Source organism: Liolophura sinensis, chromosome 7 (assembly GCF_032854445.1).
Source record: "Liolophura sinensis isolate JHLJ2023 chromosome 7, CUHK_Ljap_v2, whole genome shotgun sequence".
Taxonomy (NCBI): Eukaryota; Metazoa; Mollusca; class Polyplacophora; order Chitonida; family Chitonidae; genus Liolophura; species Liolophura sinensis.
The window spans coordinates 8,740,267-8,764,418 of record NC_088301.1 but is presented as its reverse complement, the minus strand read 5'-3'; the positions used below and the strand labels follow the sequence as shown (position 1 = coordinate 8,764,418).

The 24,152-nt window shown below is 40.2% G+C and overlaps 1 protein-coding gene across 1 annotated transcript in view; it reads right to left on the bottom strand.

The window, feature by feature from the left end:
• Window positions 1-24,152, bottom strand: part of LOC135470615 (receptor-type tyrosine-protein phosphatase T-like) — a 77,769-nt gene that overhangs the window by 27,826 nt on the left and 25,791 nt on the right. Inside the window, exons 2-7 of the mRNA XM_064749652.1 lie at window positions 14,504-14,662; window positions 7,827-8,072; window positions 6,469-6,606; window positions 5,998-6,144; window positions 5,421-5,711; window positions 3,298-3,627 (exon numbers count right to left, since the gene is read on the bottom strand). Of these exons, the coding sequence (XP_064605722.1) occupies window positions 3,298-3,627; window positions 5,421-5,711; window positions 5,998-6,144; window positions 6,469-6,606; window positions 7,827-8,072; window positions 14,504-14,662 (1,311 nt within the window). The remainder of the gene's footprint in view (window positions 1-3,297; window positions 3,628-5,420; window positions 5,712-5,997; window positions 6,145-6,468; window positions 6,607-7,826; window positions 8,073-14,503; window positions 14,663-24,152) is intronic.

Here is a 24,152-nt window from a genome sequence, read left to right as displayed (position 1 = left end):
CTGTTAACATTCAGTTGTTTAAACGCCATACTCATGGAGATTTCATTTATGACAAGAAAGTCATTTTATGGTTGAAGGTGTAGCTGTACCCACAAGCCTTTGGCAAGTTACTGACGAACTTGTCTCACCTGTGGAATACAAGCCATATGGGTGAACTGAAAGTGGTGTTTAACGAATGCATGACCCACGGAACTTGTACTACAATGTATTGAAGAAACAACCCTCAACTGATATCGCGTCCTTCTTCATAGTTGTATGTGTAGCCCTGTTGTGTTTGTCTATTTCTTTGTTTATTTCTTTATCTCCTTGGTATTTTACACCGTACTGAAGAATATTTCATATATTGTGGTGGATGATGTTTAGTGGTCTGGACATGGACATTTAAAATGTACGTGTATGTACATTCTATAACAATTTCACGCGTTTAAAATGGACATGGCCAGCCTATCCAGAATAACCCTAAACTTCACACAAACAAATGTTTCATATAGATAGCGTGATTCAGTGAACAACATTTCTTATCATATTTACATCATGGAAAACTTTAAATCTGACTTGAAGGCCTCTGAAACGGTTGTTTTTTTTATTGATCACTGTACAGTTTGAGCAGTGCGTGTATGACGTACTGTAAATATATTACAGCTTTGATGCGTTTGGCTCCAAGCTCTGGTCTAATCCTTTCAGTGATACCATGTAATTCTATAAGGCAGCGACATTAGGAGAGAGTGGTGTATATGAGTCTGGGGTGGTGGTGGGGTGAGAGGAGGGTTATGTTCCGTTATGACTATATTTGATATTATCGAACCACGAGGGGAACTTCAATCTCTATGTGCCCTATTGAATATGACATGCAGTGGACTCCATGAAAATGGTATTATGACCAGCATAGCACTCTGTATGCCACATTCCAGTACACGGTGCTAACACGTAATGTTTATAATATATTGACCTTATCCTTCCGTTGGATAGCGTGGCTCTAACATTACATAGTTCCAGTACTAACTCAATTCACTTCCCTGGAACCAATTTCAGTACAGGTTTTTTTTTTGTGAGATCTGATTATGTCATGTGATACCGGGACTTGTTGGTTCAGAAAACCAGACGGTATGAGCCCGGCTCCTAGACTAGTCGATTTACTATGAGTCACCAGTTCACTCTTTACCATATGTAAACTTATCGGCATACCCGTGCAAGAGGAACAGGAGGCCATTGTCGGAAAGCAACGGTTAGACACCGACTCCCTTGAAACACGCCTTTTCTTCTTTTTACATGACTTATGACCGGTTACAGAGCCTTGCTCACATACCAGCATACCCACAAAGTGGACAGCCATCACGAACGTGAAGGCTTTTCCATCCCAGTATACTCAATGAAGCTTGCCACAAACTCGTATTCAGGAAATTAAGAATAATATACAATGTATGATGGCCTTTTGGCTGATGTTCCTCGCCAAACATTTTTGGGGGAAGGCGTGGACAGGAGATTTTCAAATGATCGTTCTAAATAGACTATTCAATGTTTTAAATAAGAGGCTAACAGACAAATTAAATGTGAGTACGACAAATATCGCTGCATTCACATGTAGAGAAGTTTCATTTGTGGTACCATACAAACATTTAAATAAAAATTGTTTCCTCTGGCATCAGCTCAGATAATCAAACTCTGGAGTGTAGCGTAGTGTAAGTCATTAATCACTCCGACAGTCTGTTCTACAATCTGGGATCAGATATCACCAGACCACCAAATTCATGTTCCGCTTTACGTATACACCATCCGTCTTTTACGTTGATTTCATTCTGTCTATCAAACCTGCTGTGTATAAATGACAAGCCCGTTACAAAAATTTAGCTCCAAAGATTTCACACTATCGACTCTACCGATTCAAATCATCTTTACTTTCGTTTGCCTAAACTGACTCTAATTTAGATTCAGAAGGTATCAAACACCAAAGTGTTTGATGTGAAGTTCGATTACTTATACAGTAGGTTATACATGTACATGTAGGTCATGTGTGAAGTATATGTCACCCACAATATGCTTACTTAACAGAGAGGTATTGCCGTCACATTATACATAAAAGGCGAGTCCGTCATGAGTTCATTCCACAAAGACATTCTGACTTAAAGGAGAAGAAAATTTAAATATCAATCAAATACCACTGAAAAGAGTATGCATTTCCTCGCTGGTGCATGCCATAAAAATTCTAATATGTAGCTCAAGTTGATAAATTATAAATAAAGTCCGCGCCAACATCCGCTGTGGGCGATTCCATTTTGCCTAAGAGCTAGCCCTGAAGTCTTCTGTGTTAAGAGGAGAATTGCCGTTGGAAACCGCCGAAGTGCAGTTCGTACATTTCCCAGAAGGTAGCGAACAATACAGTTAGTTTTCCGCTTGACGATCGGGAAACTGGAATGTTGGACGTAGGTTCCGAGTTTACACGAACAAGCCGGCAGTTTAACGACTCTCATTGGCTGAGAGACAACAAAACTCGAACATAAATTACAGGGAGTTAAAGATGGAGGACGCGATGGCCGTATTCAGGTTTTGCGTGTATGGCGAGGAAAAATCGCCAAATTATGCAGCAGGCACCACCAGATGTGCTAAATAAATGTGCTCTTTTCAGCTTATGGTGTCATGTTTTTAAGTTTTCTTCTCTTTTAAATGAAAATTTAAAACGTTGTCACAATGCTTAATTTTTTTTACACGTTGAAATTTTCATGCATACGTCTTAAGATAACATTGATGAAGTGGTCAGATTTTAATTTACAAGGCTTGAAAATAAGCTCTAAAAACATGTTTCAAATTTTGACACAAGTCAAAACTGGCTTTGTGGAGTGGGCTCCTGGTCCAAGTAGACTTGCGTTAGAAAGTCATGGGTCTTGTCGCATAATGTGTATACATTTTCTATTCATATGTGCAGGGTATGCAGATAGTCCACAGCAAAGAGTAGGAGAACGCTTGTCATCAAAACTGAAGTGAAAGACAACCACATACATAAATATCAACAAGAAATTGGCTTCTAAACTATAATCACAGTATTATATGTGAATAATTGTAGCCGATCGTATGTGATCTGGTTTGAGTGGTTCACCTTAACATAGTGTAATACAATGTTCCCATACTCAAAGTTTATGCTTTTGGCTTTAAGGCTGAAAGGGATAGGCTTTCACATGCTGTATATCTATGCTTTTGGCTGTCTTTCCTTTCAACGACGCAGTCCTCAGTATCGTGCTGATTTGTCCAGTCAAACAGAGTGGCATATCAACAACAGCCATTGAGAACAAGGTGCATCCTTACCGGCACACAGCGTCCTGGCGTTAATGGTGGGGCCTGGGGGACCGTCGCCGCCTTCTCCCTCCCGACGGCACACAATATGAATGGCGTACATGGTGTGTGGCTGGAGATCCTTCAAGACGTATGTGCATTTCTTACCGCAGAAAGTGTTGTACACAATCCCGGCGAGTTTGGCTTTCCTGTCCTTGGGTGATTTGGTGAAAACGCTGTACCAAATCACTGGTGGATCACCCACGTCCACTTTAGGATTCCAGGGTTCCCAGGCCATGGAGATATTAGTGGTTTGAATCCCGTTAGACAGAATGGACGGCGGGTTCACCAATTTGGGTAGAGCTGTCAAAAGAAATAGTCACGATTACGTTAGTGGTAATTAAACTTTTGTACGTTGCTGTGTGTATTTTCAATGAAGGTGGGTACCATGTTTTGAACCTCATACGTTCATTCATCTCCTATCGGAACTATCCAACGATATTACTTTGTATTTCGGTCTTGAGTAATTGTAGCCTAGTGACGCCTTATAATTTGCAGTTAACTACATTGCCTTTTTTCTTATCTAATTCTGCTTCAGTCATGAACACGGATAACGTTTGATAATTCACCAATTCTCAAACTGTCGTCTCTACCACGGTTTTACTTTCTGTGCTGTAAGCCTTTTATTATATCATATCTCCTTGCTTGTCCCCTTCCGAACAGTACATGACAGTGGTCATGTGAGTTTAATTCCTTTTCTGCCTGTATGTTGACATGATAGTTGAGATCATATAAAACTGAGCAAAATATTTTGAGCCATTCAGCACACGGTTATGTAAATTTTGCTGTACCTCTTGTAGATATGGTTTGAAAATTGTAACATATGCTATAGAAGCAAGGACGGCAAGGACGGTTTAGACTATCCATAGTGGTATACAACATGCAACATATCCTCATACAAGAAAACTTATCATGGACCTATATCTCACTAAATAGGGACTATTTCCATCTGTTACGCCAGCTGTACTTATGAACTACCTCTTGTTTTACGAGCAAATTATACAGAGTCAATAACGTATTAAAGAAAAAACGCAATGAACACAACCCTTTGAGAGACTTCTTTTAGACGGGTTATGTTCCTCACAGACCGCACAGACCGATATGACAAAAGCTGTCTAATGGTTTTGATTACATCAGTTTTCATCTGTCGAGGAATGAAACAGACAGAAGAGCCCCCGGGTGTCTTCAGATGATACTATCACGATGAGGGCAATGTTCGATCCATACGTGCTGGGTAGGCGCGTACTAAGTCTGGCCAGAGGGTGGTAACAAGGCGTGTCGGTACCGTATCCAATTTCTTCGGAGAGTCATGTTAGAAAATGTTCAACTGGTTTGTTATTAATCAAAAGATTTGGCTCTTCTCTGCAAACAGCCTTAGGGTAAAAATCAGTAGAACCGCTATAACATCTTCGATGAAAATGTCTTCATCCATGTTGGCACAAGATATTTTTTCTCTCTACAAACCAGGATTAGTTTAGGAAAATCGAAAAATCTACCTCAGGCCTCAGGGAAAATAAAAGACGCGCGAGTGGAATTCCATTACGTCTCACATCCTTTACGTCATATTTAAGAAGATGAAAAAAAAACCGAAACACTCAAATAAAATATTCAAGGACTCTCATGCCCATTAAACTGACGATGATGCGATTGGAATGTTGCATAACCTAGAACAAAAGGTGCTAAAAGGCCAGCAATAGACTTAAGTTTTTAAGATTTCAATTTTTGCTCATGGCTAGCTATTATGCTTTGGAGCAACTGGCTGTTTCTATAAAACTCACAAAGTAAGAAAATATTGCATGAAGAATCGAATTTCTGATGTCATTAATCAACTTAAATTTAATGTAGCAAAAGCACAATGCTGACAATAAACAAAAAATAAACTGAACTAGAACTGTGAGCAGCTTCCCGGCTTCCAAGCAGTTTGCACGAATGGTTTTTGGCTTCTGTTTCAGTACAGAGGTTTTTGCCATATATATATATAATAGTGTTTGTAAAATTCATTCAGCAACACAGTGATGCTCACTTATTAAGATACACAGGCCCCACATAGTTATTTCACCATTTTACCTTTGTTTTCTAAGGGTAGCGAAACTTACTGTACGTTGAAGCCCGCGATGCCCTAGATGTAGCACCCGCAGTTCCTCGAACTTCACAGCTGTACATCTCATGCGGGATAACTTTATTCACTTGGAAGAGGCTGACTCGTGTAAATGAATATTCATGAAGGATATCGGAGCGAATCAAACGGATGGATTTGCCACGTGGAGTTTTCAAGACAATTTCATTGGACAATGGCGTAGGGTAGGCAGCTACTGTACAGTTGAACACAGTAGGCTGACCTGGATTCACTTTAGAATTGGACAGCTCGATGATCTTGGGCGCCGTTACTGAAAAAAGTATTTCACATAAATGAATTATATTTTACAAATGTTAATAATTAACGGATATTCAACACACATGGGAGAAGATACACAGAATACTGGCGTATTTGAAACATATGTCATCCAAAATTTATTTGCTGGCGTTAAGAAATTATTCAAAAACATTTCTGGAATATATCAAAGAAATAATTGTGTACTTTCCATATTTTTAAATAAAATCGGAATGCATTTCAAAATGGCATTCACTACCAAAAGTCATCCTAGTGACCGAGTATGTCACCGTGGCGCATACCTGGTTCACATTTTGGTGGGTTAAAATAGCCTCGTTCGCATTCACAGCTCGAGGAGGGACCACTGAAGCGGTCACAGTCAGATGAGTTTTCACAGTGACATCTGAGGGCGCAGTCCCAACCGTAGCGATTTCGTGCACATGACGTGGCTGAAACGTGACACAAAAATGACAGAATTAATTATGAATAATCGCTATTCATAATTAACAAGTAGCATTGTAAGACTGCCTTTCGCGTTATTAGACTTATTATTGCTAGCAGAAGCTTCTGTCATTCTCTTAAAACTGATCGACGTCAATGTCATCCGCTCACGTACAAAGGCTCAGACTGACTGAATTAGTACACGGTACCAATATACCAAGTTTGACCCAGACACCATCAGTACCGGTACTGGATAAAAAATAATCCAAGAATGTGACCAACCACGTTTCGGGAAGAGATTAGCTACCGACAATATATTGTGTAATAAGAACCTGTTTGACAGCCGAAGTCCCGCCATCCGTCACCACAGCGCCCTCTACACATGCCCATAATACTTCCACACGTCTCGAAGCTGCTGGAACAGTGACACTCTTTGGCACAGTTCGCCCCGAAACGGCCTGCGGGGCAATCTAGGGGGAGACGGTATATAAGAGTGAAGAGTGAAACCTTGATTGATTAACGTAATCTCAGGCTGATGCTCCACCCCCGTCCCGATCGCGCACAACTATATGAGCTTGCACCCTTATCGTCAACCCCCAATCTCCAACATCCAATTCTCACGTACAAGACTGTATTCACTTAATGAATGTGGTACTTCAAAGTTTCCATACTTTTCACTTTGAAGACGGTGAATCGGGGATAATGAAATCCAACAAAAGCACAAACTCTTGGCTTTAGTGACTGAAAAGCCTGGTTGATTGATTGTCCTTTAAAAAGATTGAGTTTTGATAGATTGATCTACTCCTCTCGAAAGAACGTGATAATGATCAGAAAACAAGTCGTGAGATTTAGAAACAGAGTTTAACGGACAGCAAAGAATTAAAGATTTCACTCTGATTAGAGGCAAGAGTTGTACAAATCTTCTGTTACGCAATATGCGACGCACATATTCATCAAGTTTCAGAACGGTTTCGTATGAAAAAAGAGTTAAGAAATAGTCTTAAAGTCAGATCCATTTAATCAGTTTTTAATATTAGACAGAACCCATCTGTTCGAAAGAGAACGAACAGTCATGCTCAGTATTAAATTTAGTCTGGCCATGAATTTTACCTTTTACTACACATCTGAGTATTTTACACTAGCAGACTGTGATCTGGATTAGTCCAATCCCACACCATTTAGTGCTGGGAAGTCACAACGTCATTAACAGCCCGGACTACTGTTTGATCCTTCTTCATCGAAGATGGGGCTGATTGGGACAAATGGCCTATCCATTTGGGTCTGGTAAAATGTTTACTTTTGAAAAGGTATTCGGACATAAATAATTTTGATACTATTACGATTCACCAGCTGGACGCTGATTAAATTTACAGAACATACTTTGTGTCTTTGTCGCATCACTGTAAAGTGATGAATGCTGCTCCAACCTAATTTGTTCTCTGTTTTCTTGTTCTAATTGTAGTTTGAGTTGAACATTGTTCGAACACTAGTCTTTCGATTTATGACCGGGAACGCCGAAAACGGTTGTCCGTCAACCCCTGAATCCGAGAATTTTTGATTTCGTTTAAAAGATAGAAAATCAAGGAATAAATGTAATATTTCACTTATTTATTTAGTTGACTGCTGTAAATATGGTTGAGTCTAGGAATCATCTCCGTAATATAAAAGAGCTACAGCATAGCACACCTACCACAGTTAATAACATTGCAGTATTCCCATCGCTTGCCCGGCGTTGTCGTGTAGCACCAGGGCTTGTGGGCATCGTGAGTCGTTCGGCAGTAGTTCTCCGGGAAAGCGTCGTCGGGGAAGTCTGCCGGTTTGTAGGTGTGTCGGTGTGGCACCTGGGACGACCATCTCTGACACTTATAGCCGCTCTGTGTCACCGACACCGTCCCCATGTACGCCTTCTTCTGGCCGTTGTAAAAACATCCCTGAGCTGAAATACAGACCACGACAAAGTGAGTTTAAAATCATTGGTAAATTGATTCCAGCTGAATAGCGAGATATGTAAAAGCTAAGAGCGTTATAAACGCTGAGCTAGTTTCTAGACATAAGTTATATCTGCTGAAGTTTCGGCATCGACCAAATGCCTTCAACTGATATAATGCTTGTTCAGAACATTTAATTATGTATTTCTAGCTCATGCAGCTGGATACATTTTCTTGATGACTAAACATTCATGTACATAAATACAAATGGCATAGATCAGCTTTGTATACTTATCTGGTAAGCCTCGGTGGTTAATCTATACGTAGCATTGTAATCTATACGGCTAATCTGCAGCGTTGTAAAACGGTTTGAGCTGAATCATAGCGTATGGAGAACTAAGCGAGCGCAGTAACATTAATGGTGAAACGGTTTGAGCCGAATCATGATAAATGGAGAACTAAACGAGAGCGGTAATTTCCAGAGTGAAACGATTTAAGCTGAATCGTGATAAATCGAGAACTAAATAAGCCGTATCATGGGGAAACGGTTCGAGCTGAATCATGATAAATGAACTAAACAAGCACTTTCATGGGCAACGGTTCCAGCTGAATCATGATAAATGGAGAACTAAACGAGAGCAGTTTCATGGGGAAACGGTTTGAGTTGAATCGTGATAAATGGAGAGCTAAACAAGCCGTGCCATGGTGAAACGGTTTGAGCTGAATCATAACATATGGAGAACTAAGCGAGAGCACTGAAACCCATGGCGAAACGGTTTGAGCTGAATCATGACAAAAGGAAAACTAAATAAGAGCGGTAATATCCGTGGTAACATCCATCATGAAACGGTTTGAGCTGAATCATGGCAGGGAACAGGTTAAACGCCTATAACATGGTCCAACAAAACCAAACAAGGATCTATGGAGTGTATCTGAGATTCCAGGAATTCTGAAGATCCACAACAATTGCCTTGTTGAAAAAAAAATAAGTTTAGCTAGAAGAAATAGACAGAAATGTATATAAACATCATGGATTTATTTATTTGAATGCCCGAAGAAAACCACCGACCATTAACGAGTATCTGACAAACCCTTTGTCTTAAAGCCGCAGTCGAAACAGTGAGAGCTGGATTTGGTCACTTGTTCACGAACGAGATAGTCGCTGCTATCCAGCGTTATAACACCATGAATGTCGGTTGTCTTTGTTGTTATGTTTTGTTTGGCTCAGTTGGTTAGCGCGCTAGAGCAGCGTAATGACCCAGGAGTCTTTCAATAATGCGGTCGCTGTGAGTTCAAGTCCAGCTCATGCTGGCTTCCTCACCGGCCGTACGTGAAAGGTCTTCCAGCAACCTGCCGATGGTCGTGGTTTTCCCCCAGGCTCTGCCTGGTTTCCACCCACCATAATGCTGACCGCCGTCGTATAAGTGAAATATTCTTGAGTACGGCGTAAAACATCAATCAAATAAATAAATAAATGTTTGAAAGGGAAGACCCAGAAGAACAAAATCACAGCCTATATATAATACGTAGGCCTATACAAAGAAAGAGGCTGTTTCATGTCAAAGAGTAACAACGTATGGTTCATTCGCATCAAACTTTCGCCTTCATACAACCGTAGTGACCCGTTTGATTGCAGCTTTCGAGTATTCGGTTACGAATTTAAAGATGTTTGTTAGGTACTTAACAAACGGTGATGGTTTACTACTGGTAATTAGCTTTCATTCAACAATAAGCCGTGGTTTCATGGTAGCTAAAAAAGGGTTGAATAAAGGCGCTAAAACACACATAAAATAAAATAAAATAAAATAAGTAACTAAATAAATAAAGCGCGACAATCGAGCAGATATGATACAACGGCAAATGATACGTTTGTCTGGATTCCTTAAGCGTGTGAAGAGTCCAATCCTGTGAGCACCCCGAACGTCTGGTTTGCTAGAGCGTCTGATGAGCCCAATCTGGTGAGCACCCAAAAACGACTAACAAGATTTTTCTTCGAAGCCATGGAATCCGACGATGTGATCGTTAATCAACAGCTTTAGATGTCATATTATTTGAGTGTTAATTATGTTATCAGCTTGTTTTCAAAATCGATAAATCATATCATGCTGTTCACTGCTCCAGCGACTCGTGTGATATCTGTTATTAATCTGTGCAAGAATCCAGCCGATGTAGCAAATTATTTCGATTGTATATATTACCCCCGAGGGTGCCTTACTTGTACATGCATGGTGTTCATGTGTTAAATATTTAAACAAATGTCCTGGATGTTATGGGTAATACATAACAGTAGAGATATTTGCCTAGAATGAAACAAGCTTGTACTTCTTATGTTTTGTCCCCAAAGTTTTAAAGAGCTACTTCAGTTCCAAAGTCATATCTTGATCAAAGAAGGATTCTTTCCGGCCTTACTAGGAAAGGTCTGCTTATAGCCTGCGGATGGTCGTGGGTTTCCCCCCGGCTCTGCCTTTTTTTCTCCCCCAATAATGCTGGCCGCCATCGTATAAGTGAAATATTCTTGAGTGCGGCGTACAACATAAATGAAATAAATCAATCAATCAATCAATAAATAAAAAAAAAACAGGGTTCAATGACAAGAATGTATACATCTACGTCTTCTGTAAGTCCTGCAGGGTCTCACGGATGTGATGTTACTTATAAATTAAACTTAAAGAAAAACACGAAAACTAATACGATTGTGTCACGTTAGATGGCAGACAAAACGCTACTAGACTCTTTGAATATATCCAGATTATGAGCTCTTGAGTACGGCGTAGCACACCAATCAGGCGAAGAGAGGAAAATTATCACGAAGTCCCATACAGTTTCGTGACCCTGACCAAACAGGTGAAGTCCTGAAACGGATTCATGTGCGCAGTGTATTTAGTTGTCACATTGTCAGATCCTGGCAATAAGCCTCCCATTTGTTAATACAACATTAGAGTAATTTGGTTGCCGACTTGTGCGATTTATCACCTGGGCATTCTCCTGTTACTACCTTTTGGGCGGATCGTGCTTCTAGAATGCCCACAAGTACCCCGAATATGAACTTGAGATATAAACGTGGGGGTTAAGAACTGTGACTTTGTGCAGCCTTTTTTATGTACGGTTAATAGAGCGATATATGGAATTAAGCACATCCCATCAAAGGCATCCGAGTGGTCCAGCTGATCTTAATAATGTTGTGACAATGTTGCTTTTTGTCCGGTAGACTGCAAATCAATATAACGTTTCCACGGTTCAGTGCATGGATGGTCGTGCAATGTGACTCATGCAAAGCCACTGACCAGCTTTATGTCCCTGGGCTCATTTCCATTCCTGATAGCGGAGAAGCCTATCGCTGTCTAGTCCTGTCATCTTCGGGGACCGGATAATGGAGGTGACGCCAGGTATAACCCATTGATTGCTTTGATGTCTGGTGTATGGGCGTTTATTAAACTGCCTTGCCGTACATATCGGACTGCTTGTGAATTTTTCGAACCTGAAGCCATTCCTGTCTAGGCGATGTCCATATTGTCCATTCCCGCGATAGTTCAAGGGTTTTCATGTCGCAGTTCGTTAATAGGTACGCTTTGATCCACCAGCTTCCAAGCCCATATTATCCATCCCTGTGATAGTTCGCGGGTTTCCATGTCGCTGTTCGGCAATAAGTACGCCTTGAGCCATTAGCTTGTCCATTCCTATAATAGGTCGCCGGATTCCATGTCGCCGTTCGTCAACAAGCACGCCTTGAGCCGATGGCTTCCAGACGGCGTCCATATTGTCAATTTCTGTTATAGTTCACTGGTTTCCATGTCGCAGTTCGTCAATATGTACGCCTTGAGGCCATGGCTTCCAAACGGTATCCATATTGTCAATTTCTGTTATAGTTCACGGGTTTCCATGTCGCAGTTCGTCAATATGTACGCCTTGAGCCCAAGGCTTCAAGACGGTATCCATATTGTCAGTTTCTGTTATAGTTTACGGGTTTCCATTTCGCAGCCCGTCAACCGCCGCCTTGAGCGGAAGGCTTACAGACGGTGTCCACATTGTCAACTCCTTATGAACGCTGTTAAAATATATTGCACATGGACATTGTCCCCTACAGTCTGAATCAGGAATCACTTGAATTATAAGAGCAACAATTACTTCATATATTTTCTAACATATATTTAATGATGCAAAAGTTTGTCCTTTCTGTTAATACTGATAAAATTTTGTTTCAAAACTCTTTATTTCGTGTTATTTAGTAATTCACCAGAAAACCCTCTCAAAAACTGTCAATACCATTACCATGAATGTTAAATACCGACATGTGGAAAAAGTAATCAATTTTTTCTCTCTAAGTCGTATGCTGTATTTACAAGTGCATTACAGTTGTATTGATGTTATCTTGTGCAAATTATTGGCATTTAATAGATTTGAAGGCTGGGTAATTGTTCCCCGTCAGCTTGCCCGTAAGAGACGGAAATGTGCATTGATGTTAACGCCAAGCGGTAATAGAAATACAAATAAAAGAGAAATTGCGTCTGCTACTGATCAAACCCTTTCAAATGCCATGCAATATCGCGCTGAGAGTGATTCCTGTTTTGGTGAGGACACAGACGAAGTGTTCATTGCGATTCACTGATTAGTTTTACCTGAAGCTAACAGGTGCGACGCATTATCTTGTCATACATATTATATTATATTCCTTTAATACCTTTTTAGCCACGTTTTTCATTTTTTACTCCTCATTACAGATGAATGATAGCAGTATTCAGTTTAATTTAACGACGTTTGTTTACCCATACCTTACCATATTATATGATGACTCTTGAGTCTTACTGCATGTGAATATTAAACGTGCTGAATGAAACTTATGTGAGGCATTTGAAGCCAATCCATTCTTATCAAATCCAAAGTGTTTAATCTGCTTTCAAAATGGACGCAAAATTACGACTGCCGCTATAATTATACACTTTCAATCTAAATATAATTTTAATTAAAGGGTGTTCTAAATATCATATTTCTCTTTGTCCGGAAGCTCTACGTTTGATTAACGATCTATTATAAAGGTATGACTCAGGCCTATTCAAACGTGTTTCAATGGATATAGGCTTGCACGTTCAGTTCCAAGAGGAGAAAAGACATCTCGCTGGCTTATGTTTCACCAAATTAGAATAAAACACTTGCCTAACCCATTGCTTGCACGAACATCAACTTATCACATGAGTTGTGTAGTGCTGACGATATCTGTTGACACATTCGCGTACCAACATTGCCAAGGAAGCTTTCATTTAGTGGGTACAGTTTCCTGTTACTGTGACAGGCTCCCCATCATTCTGGTACATCGCAAAAATCATTCATTAAGATATAAAGAGAACTTGAGTAAATTGAAGGATGAACAATCAATGCATCAAACCCAGACGTGGAATTCGTGTGGGCTCGATCTTTGCTTCTGGCAACTGTTAATAAAAGAGCAGGCATGATGTCCATGCAGTATGGGCAGAGGGAGTGTGATGGGGGTCAGTCGTTATAAACTAATGTACCCGCACCCCATGGTCGTTGCCATGTGATAGGCATCAGTGATTCCGTGAGTCACCAGTCACCATGGTGCTGGTTTAACTAACCGCGGGGCTAAAAAGCCAGCTTGATCATGGAGAGTTAAGAGGGAAAGCCTTTAACCTCTCTTAGTTTGGGTGGCAATTCCGTCCGGGAAGAAGAACATTGCCGCGAAGCAATGCGTCTAATGCCGCCGTTTGAGATCTTTTCATCCCCATTCTCCAAGTACTAATTATTAGATGGACCGCAATCCTTTATGCTGTACAGGACTTTAACTCTACAATTTCGTTTACTTTGAGTGCAGATTTATGCTTTGTGCACATGTTGTCAGTCACGTCTAGCTGTAGGCATTCATTGTACTATTAGAATAATATGTGCCTCTCTACAAAGCGGGTCAATCATGAGTAAGACGCATGATAGATAGATAATTCCTTCGTCAGCCCAGTAATTAAATAGTTACTTATTATGTATCACGCTGCACTCAAGTGTAATTCACATACTAGTATATAGCTGTCGATACGTTTGTACATGTAAATATTGATGAATTGAGGTTTTCAAGTTTGAACACTGCATACAAACCAATTACTAATCGTAAAAACATTGCCTGTACATATTGGAAATTCTTACTATACGTTATCCTTGATTCTGGATATTTAACAGTAATAAAAAATAGTTACTATTCTAGTAACATTAAAAACCCACCTTTGAAAATTGAGTGAGCAAAGTTATAGAATGCCGTCAAGGGGATTCATATCAAAGTGGGGCTAAGTAGTCTAGTGACGACATTGTTTATAACTGGCATCCGGTCACACTTAATCTTAGCATTTCCATGATGTAACATTTATGAATAGGACCTGGTAACCGCTTGATACGTGCATGCTAATCAAAAGAGGACTAATTAGTTTGTTGCTATACTCACTCAGCTGACATCCGGGTCCCCAGAAGCCATTAGCACAGCCTGATCGACACCAACCTGTCTCCTTATTACAGGTGTCCCCATTGCGGCAGTGACACCGGAATTGACACTTGTAACCGAACGTCCCATCCGGGCAGCGGAACAGTAAATCTCTGATATCACCTGCAAGGAAAAAACAAGGTCCCTCTAAATTCAACATAGCCAAATCAATCTTTTGGAAGAACTACCAAAAAAAAAAAAACGCAAAACGCCCCTTTTATGCTTCATGCCACTTGTTCTTTTTGTTAGTATGAATATTTATGGGAAAATGTACCAACGCTGTAAGCAAACGTTAACTTGTGCATTAGTTTTTATTTCTTTTTGTTTTTGTCTGGCACTCTTCAAAAGGACTAAGGCATATATCTATGGTGATTAAATATGATAACCAATGCTTCGATGTTTAAGAAGAATATGATGAATTTATAAATCAATAAAAGCGTCACAGTAGACAGAAACATTGTCAGTATAACTACTTTACGAGATGAACAGAAAGCTTCTGGTAAAGTACAGATGTTCTGATGGCATTTTTAGAAAGCCACAAATTTCATATTTACAGGCAGGGAGTAGGGCTATAATACAGAAGCCAGGCGTTAGTGTGCGCTATAAAAATGGAATGTATTATTAATTGTCAGTATATGCCGCCTGAATTAATAGCAGTGTACTGTTAACAGGCATACACCCTGCCGATATCCCGTCTTTCCAATAGACACATTGGCTAATATTTGCATCTGTTTATAACCATGCCACAGGCGTATATGACAGATTTAACTTTCGGATTCTGGGATTTTCAGCGAAGTTAAATGTTAAGTGATTTTTACGTAGGAAGAAAATGGCATATTCACAAAGCAAATTTCACCTGACATATTATTACACAGAATAAGAAACCGACAATAAATCCGCTCTGGCCTTTAAGCGGTGTTCTTAACAGCAGTACAGCGGCCTTGACATTATACACAACACAAGATGACTTCATCGAATAGAATTTTCTCTGAAGCTGTGAGTGCAAAATCTGAAGACCATCAGCTTTTTGCTAGTTCTTCCTGTCGAGAAAAATTGAGATTTATTTCTGTATAATGTCGACCCTCCTATACCGACGGCGCCAGTTTGACAGCCCTTCTGCGAAGTGCCAGGATGCTATATAGTCACTCTGCAGGGCTGCTATGGAGACACGCGAGTCAGGCTACGTGTATCACGTGTGAATGAACACGTGACAGTTTTTCGAACGCAGGTGAGAAACATGGTGTCGCCGTTGTCGAAGTATTGAGTCTCTTCTCTCCTACGCCAGTGTATTTTTGTTTCTATCTGTTTACATTCGTGTTATTGCTGTATAGTATCGATTAAGACATTTGTCCCAATAAAAGCGCATTGTTAGAAGTTTCAAAATCTGTGGCTTACAGCTTTAATACTCTGAACACCAATTATGTATTATTTATACCATATTCTTCAATAAAAGTCGGAGATATTCGATATATACATGCAGCATCTAACAAATATGCAACATCTTTAATTAGATTAACAGTTTATCAATAACACGGTGGCATCTGATGAAGAGGAAGATTCACGAACATAAGATTTAATCGTGACTTCAAAAGTTAAAAGCGTGGAAACTCAAGGACCCGTCCGAAAGCAAATTTCCAAAAGCACTCCAACAAGATTCACGAACATTTCATGCAAAATGCCTGCACAGTATTCTTGTTTGACCAGTGCCATGAGTTGTCTTGGAGAGTAACGACGCATTCCTTATTAATTCACTATACAATGGCATTTTCAAGAAATTTCAAAGCGATTTGGAATTTGTCCAGTTTTTATAATAGTCCTATAAATAATTCAGATCAACCTGCTCTCGTCGAAATCCTTCAAATTTATTACATGGTATCTATTTTAATCCCGGGAGTCAGATATACACATTTTTCAAACCACATTCTTATTCCATAGCTTTACAGTCACTGCAAACATGATGCAGACTGTTAAAATCTGAGCAGATGTCAATTCTGTCGTAACTGAACGTGACATGGGTCAACCGCAATGTTCTAACAAAAGACTGTCAATCAGCGCAAACACGCAATAACTGCTACTTAAGAGCTAATCTTTAAGGGCAATGGCTGGAACAGTTTAACCCTTATTGATTCTCCCTATAATTTCAATTCCATTCCCCGGCATTCCTTCTAGCAGATTTGGGAGACAGAATCCATTCCTCGAGTCCAAAAGGCTATTATGTCATGGCCTGTCGTCAGCATGCCATCGAATCTCTCTGCAGTGTTCCGCAATGGTTGGACTCTATCGCCAAGGAGCGCGGAGGACGTGCTAATCAAATAAGCAAATTCTTTTTAAAATCAACCATGGAGACAAATTGCTCTAATAGCTCTTCCAGTCACAATCAATTGACCCAGTGAGTCAATCCCAGACCATGTTCAACATTACTTCTTTTTTTTTAAATAATCCCCACTCGGTCCGGACCCGAAGGCCGCTAAGTGGCGCGATGCCAGCTTCTTGTCAGACAAACTTTGGCGCTGCCAAAACGTACGCTCAGATGCTTCACGCTTCGTCAGAATTCAAATTCCAAATCGACATTCTGTCCCGGCGCTGTGCTTATGTCAGACAGTTCCGCTTGCGAACGTTGCTCATCTGTGTTATGACCATGGCACAATGACAACCATACAACCACATTGACGAACAACCACAGGTGAACCCTGTGCTGAATGTATCCCTTGCGAAGTGAGGGATATCACGGCATGAGAGCGTTCACAGTTACCGCTCGCTGTGAAAGTGAATATCTTCTGTACACTCCCAAGATATGTGTTTCATACCTGTTATTTATTCGTGTGGTAGTTCGCGAAAATTATTCCTCAGCTTTCAGAGCAGGTCTACATCTTTTACAGTGCACATTTGTGCTACATTTCTATAGACACGTGTTAAATTGTCTAACAGGCTAACCTTAATGTGAGAGCTGTGAGAAGCCAAAAAAAGTATTTTTACTTTAACGAAAGACTAATCTGAAAAGTAAACATGGGTTTGAGGCTTTAAATACACACGTGAATGCTGGTCCTTACAGAGTTTGAATCTGGTGATCGAAACAGATATTCGTATACCATTTCACAATGACATTTCCAAGTCACTATAGTCGCAACACCAATTTCCGAAACTACATTCGACACGGACCGTCGAAAGAACTAAGAAAGGGTATGAAGAAAGAAATTAGAATGGATTCAAGTAACTAGTTAACAGTTCTTAATGACTCATGGAATGTCCTAGACGCATACATTAAAGCAGTCTCAAAGTCGTGTGTTAATTCTAGTGTGTACATTGTCACCAGTCAAAAAATACGAGTCTCGGTTGCACTAAAGGCCAGCATTAAACCGGTTTTACAGCTACTTTGAGCTTTTAACCACCAGGTCATTATACAGACGTGAAGAACAGTGTACATGCTATAATTCTCCAGGGAACCGTCCATACGAAAGGGTGTGTATAAATATTTAAAAGTACTGGAGGCCAACAGTCTGGAATGGTAACAATAACATTGTTTGAACTACACCAATGTCGTATTAGCATTTGGAACCAATCTAGGACAGGACACAGCAGTTTGAATATAAAAAATTAGAGAAACAAAATATTACACACATATGTAGAAAACATGTCGCTTGGGCTACAGGGCTGTATACACCTCAACAAGGAATAACAGATACGTGCGATATATAGCATGGGCCCTTGTTCATACACGTATAGAGCTATAGTACAGCTACTGGACAATAGTGAAACTTTTACCGATAAACTTATATTACGAGTCTGAGTTTATTGAGTTAATTTCCACATACATAAAGTCTCAAGTAAAGATAAATGTATGTACGAATAAATAAAAATCACAAAAAACTAATGACAAAAATAATAATTTTGGAATCGCATATAAAATTAGTTAAGACTGTCTCTACACTGATGGTGAACATTTGTTGCTATACTCTATTAACATGGAGGATGTAAAGTTAGCTTATAACTATGGGAGTCTCTAGAAAAGGAAGTTTAGACATTTTCCCACGAACTTTCACCGATGAAAAAAAAACTCTGATCCGATTTGGAGAAAATGCATAATAGGTCAATAAAAAACGAGCTTTTGAATGTAATTCCTTCTTTATCTGTCCATTTCACTACAGCCAACACCTTATTTACACACTGGATTACGTCTAATTTGCCTGCCTCGTTTACACAACACCTTTTCGATAAAACTCTGATCGCCTTTTATATAAGATTGAATGTGCTCTGATTTGACTGGCATATTGACTCTCCGCGCAGTGGCTTGAGCTATCGATTGCCTACCATTTCCTTCTGAATGAAGGCTCGGAGCGACAATCCCACAGCATTCTTGCAGATCCTAAAATGAGCTAACAATAGGGCATGGGTCGGTAGTAATCGTGTGGTACCCTCGGCTATGACAAGAGAATAAATCAACAGGAGTGTAGCAACAGCCCCCTATCCCCCAACAGGCTAAGACTGCTGCAGGCGATTTTATTGAGCAACGAAATTGAAATCCCCCTTCGACATTTTGCCGGTCTGTGCATGGAAACAAGAAGGTCATCCCCAATAAAGAACGATCACCGAGAAGATGATTGAGCTCCAACGCGCCCGGGTCTTACATAGTGAATCGTTCACACTCATGTCACGGAGACATTCACCAAGACTTTCACACATAATTTGACAAATATCTCACCAACGTCTTAAATGTCCAAAATTCTAATGGACTTGCAGACATTTATCAGAAAGCTCATAGTTAAGGACAAGGGATTAATAACTGAATTTCCTTCCACCAGTTTTAGCTGCATTTGGCAAATCCTTTATTGTTGTCTAAGGCTCTGATGGGCCAGATGAGAAGCTTTACAAACCGAAACCCAAGAACAACCGTTATTAAAAACTGAACTTCCTTCCAACGGTTTAAGCAATATTTGGCAAACATTTTACTGGTATATACCTAAGGTTCTAATTATCCAAATGGGAAGCTTTACAAATCGAAACCCAAGAATAACGGGGGCGATCCAGATGAGCTAGTCGTCAATTGGCCTGACAGACTACAGATATCTTCCTATATTATTACCTTAGGGGGGTACTGGCGCCATGACTACTCATATATTCCACTCGCTACATATTTACACACAATGGGATCTCTTAAGGATAAGATAGACAGCACTTTGGTCATTAAAGCCACGACATCTGAAGAGTCGCGGGAGGGCACTGTAGATGTCTACAGGAACGCATCAATACCAGCAAACCATAGTTCATAACTTTTGTTGGACTTGTTTTGTTCGATTTTAACACCATTAAAACGTGGTCGATCTCTCGTTTAAATATATGAATGTTTTGGTCTGGAAAAATATTGGTAGTAACTGTTGCCGTGATCGACGTCTGACATGAGGAAAGGTATGCGAATGTCGCAATTAATGCTTAGATCTAACGTAATTTTCTTTCACTGGAACTGTTATCCTGAATTTATTTATAGTGAAGGGAAATGAGTGTGTGGATTGTTCACATATAAAAATGATATAGCAAGTTCTGTGAAACTCAGCTCCCGCCAGTATTGCTCTGAACACGTTTCCATGTCACACATATACACAGTAAACTGACGAAAATAAGATTCAAAACATTCAAAAAGGGAACTTGAAGACATAGTTGTACATATACGTCAGAATTCCTGCCACAAGCTGTGTAAATTGGGGGAAACACTTCTAACGAAAGTCAAAGCAAAAGTTGCCGAGCAGTCACAATAGTTAAAATCTGTCACATTGCATGACGCAAAGCACATAAAGTTTGTCAAAGCGAATGCCACTTTAGTGATGTTGGAGTGGTGCTTCATTTCAGCACTGAATGCTTTTTATGGATTTCCTGGAGAACATCATTAGACGAACCAACACTGCATAGTACGAAGCTCATACAAGCAGCTAGGCTAGTATGAGTCATCCATCCTTACCTTAGCCGGAGGCAATAAAATTTACTATTGCTCTTCACCAAATCAAGTCGTTGTAAGCGGTGATTGGCGGCAATTGGTAACATAACCTATACCCGGTTGGGTTTTAGACCATCGACTTCAACGCAAACGCGCATGGCTCTCATGCGACAAATAAGGTTTATAGCGGTTTACATTACAACAACAAAAGTACATGAGTCGTTGTGTTTTATTCCTAATCGTTAGTGTATAATGTGAGCAATCGTCCTTCATAGTCCTAGACCAGGGTACATGGCCATTGCACACATCGCTAATAAATCTAGTACTGTAAACGAAATAAACTTTTGCCTAAAAATAGGGCGTTACCCTACTGTGAAAATTTAAATTTCAGCTACAAGACATAAGATTTTAATATATTTATTCGCCTTTCAAAATGCACTTTTTGGGACGAAAATCAACCGTATCATTGGGAGAGAGCAGAAATCCATTGTACCATGGCACATCTCAACGACGGATATCAGCGTTCGAAAGGACAATCTTACAATATCAATGAGGGATGAAATAAGTTTTAAAATAAACTCTCAGAGACTGGACTGCGTGACAGTGCATTCTATCCAAAAGCCACCTTCGTTATATACGGTTATACAGCCTTGTGTTAGAAACAACTACGTGATCAGCTCCCCCCCCCCCCCCTCCACCAAAAGTTAACCTACTTTTTAATATCTTTTAACGTTCAAACAGCATCCTAAACACAAAAGGAAAACAACTGTCTTTACGGCAGCACTATGAAAGAGTTATTTCGTTGAGTCAAACTTAAATCTATGCGTCGACATTCGTCTACCAGCCGTCAACCAAAATTGACGTTCCGGGTTAATAATAGTACATCCAACTCCCAAATCCACTCTTAACAGAAACCGCCAAAGAATCAAGAAGGTACATAAAGCTTGAAATTAGGTCTAAAACATGCAAAGCATGATGATGGAAAGACTAGTTATGTTCTAGGCGAATGAGTGAAATCAGTATTCAGATCATGTACCATGCTAGAATATAAGTTGTCGATAATAAAATAAGTATCTAAGTTGGGCGTTGACTGCAACTGTTCACCCGATGAATATAAAGCCCCCAGCCTCGGGTTAAGCGAAATTAGACATTTATGAAGCCGAGTTCATACCGAACGACAAAATTCTCGTAAAAAGAGTTAATACTTACACGCCAAATTCCCGAAATAGCTCGTCCCGTCAGTCTTTGCATTGTTTTGATGTTATTGTATGTTAAATGCTATTACAGACAGCACCCTGAGTAATTCTAGTCCAATGACGTCTAATAAATTTCAATTAACATCATTGCATCCCTCTTCGTATCTAATTCTGCTTAAGCCAAGGTACTGAGGGGCGTGTAATTTGCTACTATTTATGCATTTACATGAACAGTTAGAATAAAACCTTAACTGATGTAAACTGATAAGAGGCCATATTTCACCGATTATGTGTGACCATTTGTCAGCTATCACATTTTTCTCTGTATGTTGTACGTCTTAATTATATGCAGGTAATAGCATAGTCTTTGATACACATCACTTTATTGTTATAAAGTTTAATCAGTGGCATGTCATCTTGCAATGACCCATTGGCTGGTGTAGGACAGCGCCGTTTTATCGCAGAAGCTAGCTAAGCTTTGAAAGTTGTCAAACTGGATGTTTGTATTTGCCCTTCCAGTTAATCCAAACAAATCGACGTTATTCATTTGTAAGGCTCGTTCCGATGTGTCATTGCTTTCGAAACCGTCATCCATTCTAGTTATCGCCTGTCATCGCACAGGTTTGGTTGGGACATTCCACGACTCATCTGTGGACGGCCGTCACGGCACAATGGTCAAGGGAGGGCTACAGGAATCCGTAATGTCCCTGGATACGCTCCGCAAACCGGCTGTCCCATTCACACACATTCAGAACAGACAATTCCTTCAGGGCTAGAATTTAATGAAATCTGTCCAGAAGAACGATGGGATGAATTTAGGAGAACAATAATTTCAACAATCAGGTAAATTACTAATATGCCTGAGCTTCACTTGCCAAACAATCATTAGTGGAGAGTTACGCTGTGGTTTAACTCATGCTAGACGACGCCACCGAGTCCCAGGAGACTGGCAACGGGAAGTAGTCTACCACGACACTAACGTAATACACGCAGACAAAGCGGCAACTCTCCTATACACCGGCACGCGGACCTTTAGTGAAGAGATCAGGCCCTTTTCATGTATCGTTATTAGTTTTACTGGCAAAGGGAATTTTTCAAAGACGGAGACGAATGTTTATTTCAATCACTTTATTAAGGAGTTTGAAAATCTATGATGGCTTGTTTCGCTGATAACTACCCCACGCTTGCTCATCTCAATAAGAGATTATTCAGCATTAACAATGTCCGAGCCCTCTTAAATCAGCACTAGGCAACACGCCAATTGTGAAGGGCCAGAAAGATGTACTTCACACTTATGGTTGGGTAACTTTATTTACCTACAATCTTTGAATGATATATGGCGTTCTGATTTCACCATTACATTACAGCTACTAGGTAGACCAAAAATCACAACTCCGAGAAACGACAAACATTGCATGTTGTCAATATAATCAATAAAATGAAGCATTATTTGACAGTTACATGACACATTTGTTTTTCTGTCGTGTTGGTTTAATATTTCATAGTAGAAATCATAATACATGTAATAATATAAGAAATAGCCAGAAGTAGAAACGAAAGTGACTGGTGCCAGAAGAAAAGACAAGCATACGCCTTGTTGGGTCATAGGGGTGAGGGGTTGGGGTGGGTGTGGGGGTTGGGGGTGGTGGGTAATCTGATTATAGCGTAGTGATATACCTTCGCACATGACAACAAGTAAATTCAGCTCTGAATCTTGACTTATTTTGTTCACGTGATTCGCCGTACGCCACACTTGCCAATATGCCATCTATATACCGGTATTCGGGTCATGGGTGAATGGACATTTAGGCTGCAAACTTCATGACGTGAATCCGAGGCCGAGGTGGCGAAAGCTGGACACGTGGACTCACTGGTCAAAATACCGGACCGGATAGCACAGTTGGTAGAGTGTCCGCTACGGGAGCGGTAGATCCAGGATCAATCCTGGAAGTTGAAGAAGTTGTAGCTTCCTCGCTTGGCGTTCAGCATGAAGGGGATAGCGCTACAACCGGTTGACCCGTATTAGTGTAATGGTTCGGGCGGAGTGGCTTATTTGCCTTCGTTAAGTCGTCTCAGTGAAGTAGCACTAGATAAAAGAGCGGTGGAAATCCGCCCTGCAACAAGGAGGCACATTACATACACCCTAAGGATTCATTCGTCGTCATATGACTGAAAAATTGTTGAGTACGACGTTAAACTCAAAGCACACACTCACTCACTGGCCAATAGGACTTGCGGTTTCAGCAGGTCGAGAAGGGGAACACCCTTACTACTTGTATTCACAAAAGCACCAAGATAATGTCTCACATGCAATATCCTAACTAGCATGAAAATGGCTTTGTTATACAGGCATTGTTGTGAAACTCCGAGTTCCTTGTGAAAAAATAGGATTGTGCCGTGTCTACAGCTGACCGATTCTGATGGAGCATTCATTTAATCTGTAATCCCACCAAAACTTTCAGAAAACACATTTTTTCATTAGAAAATGCTA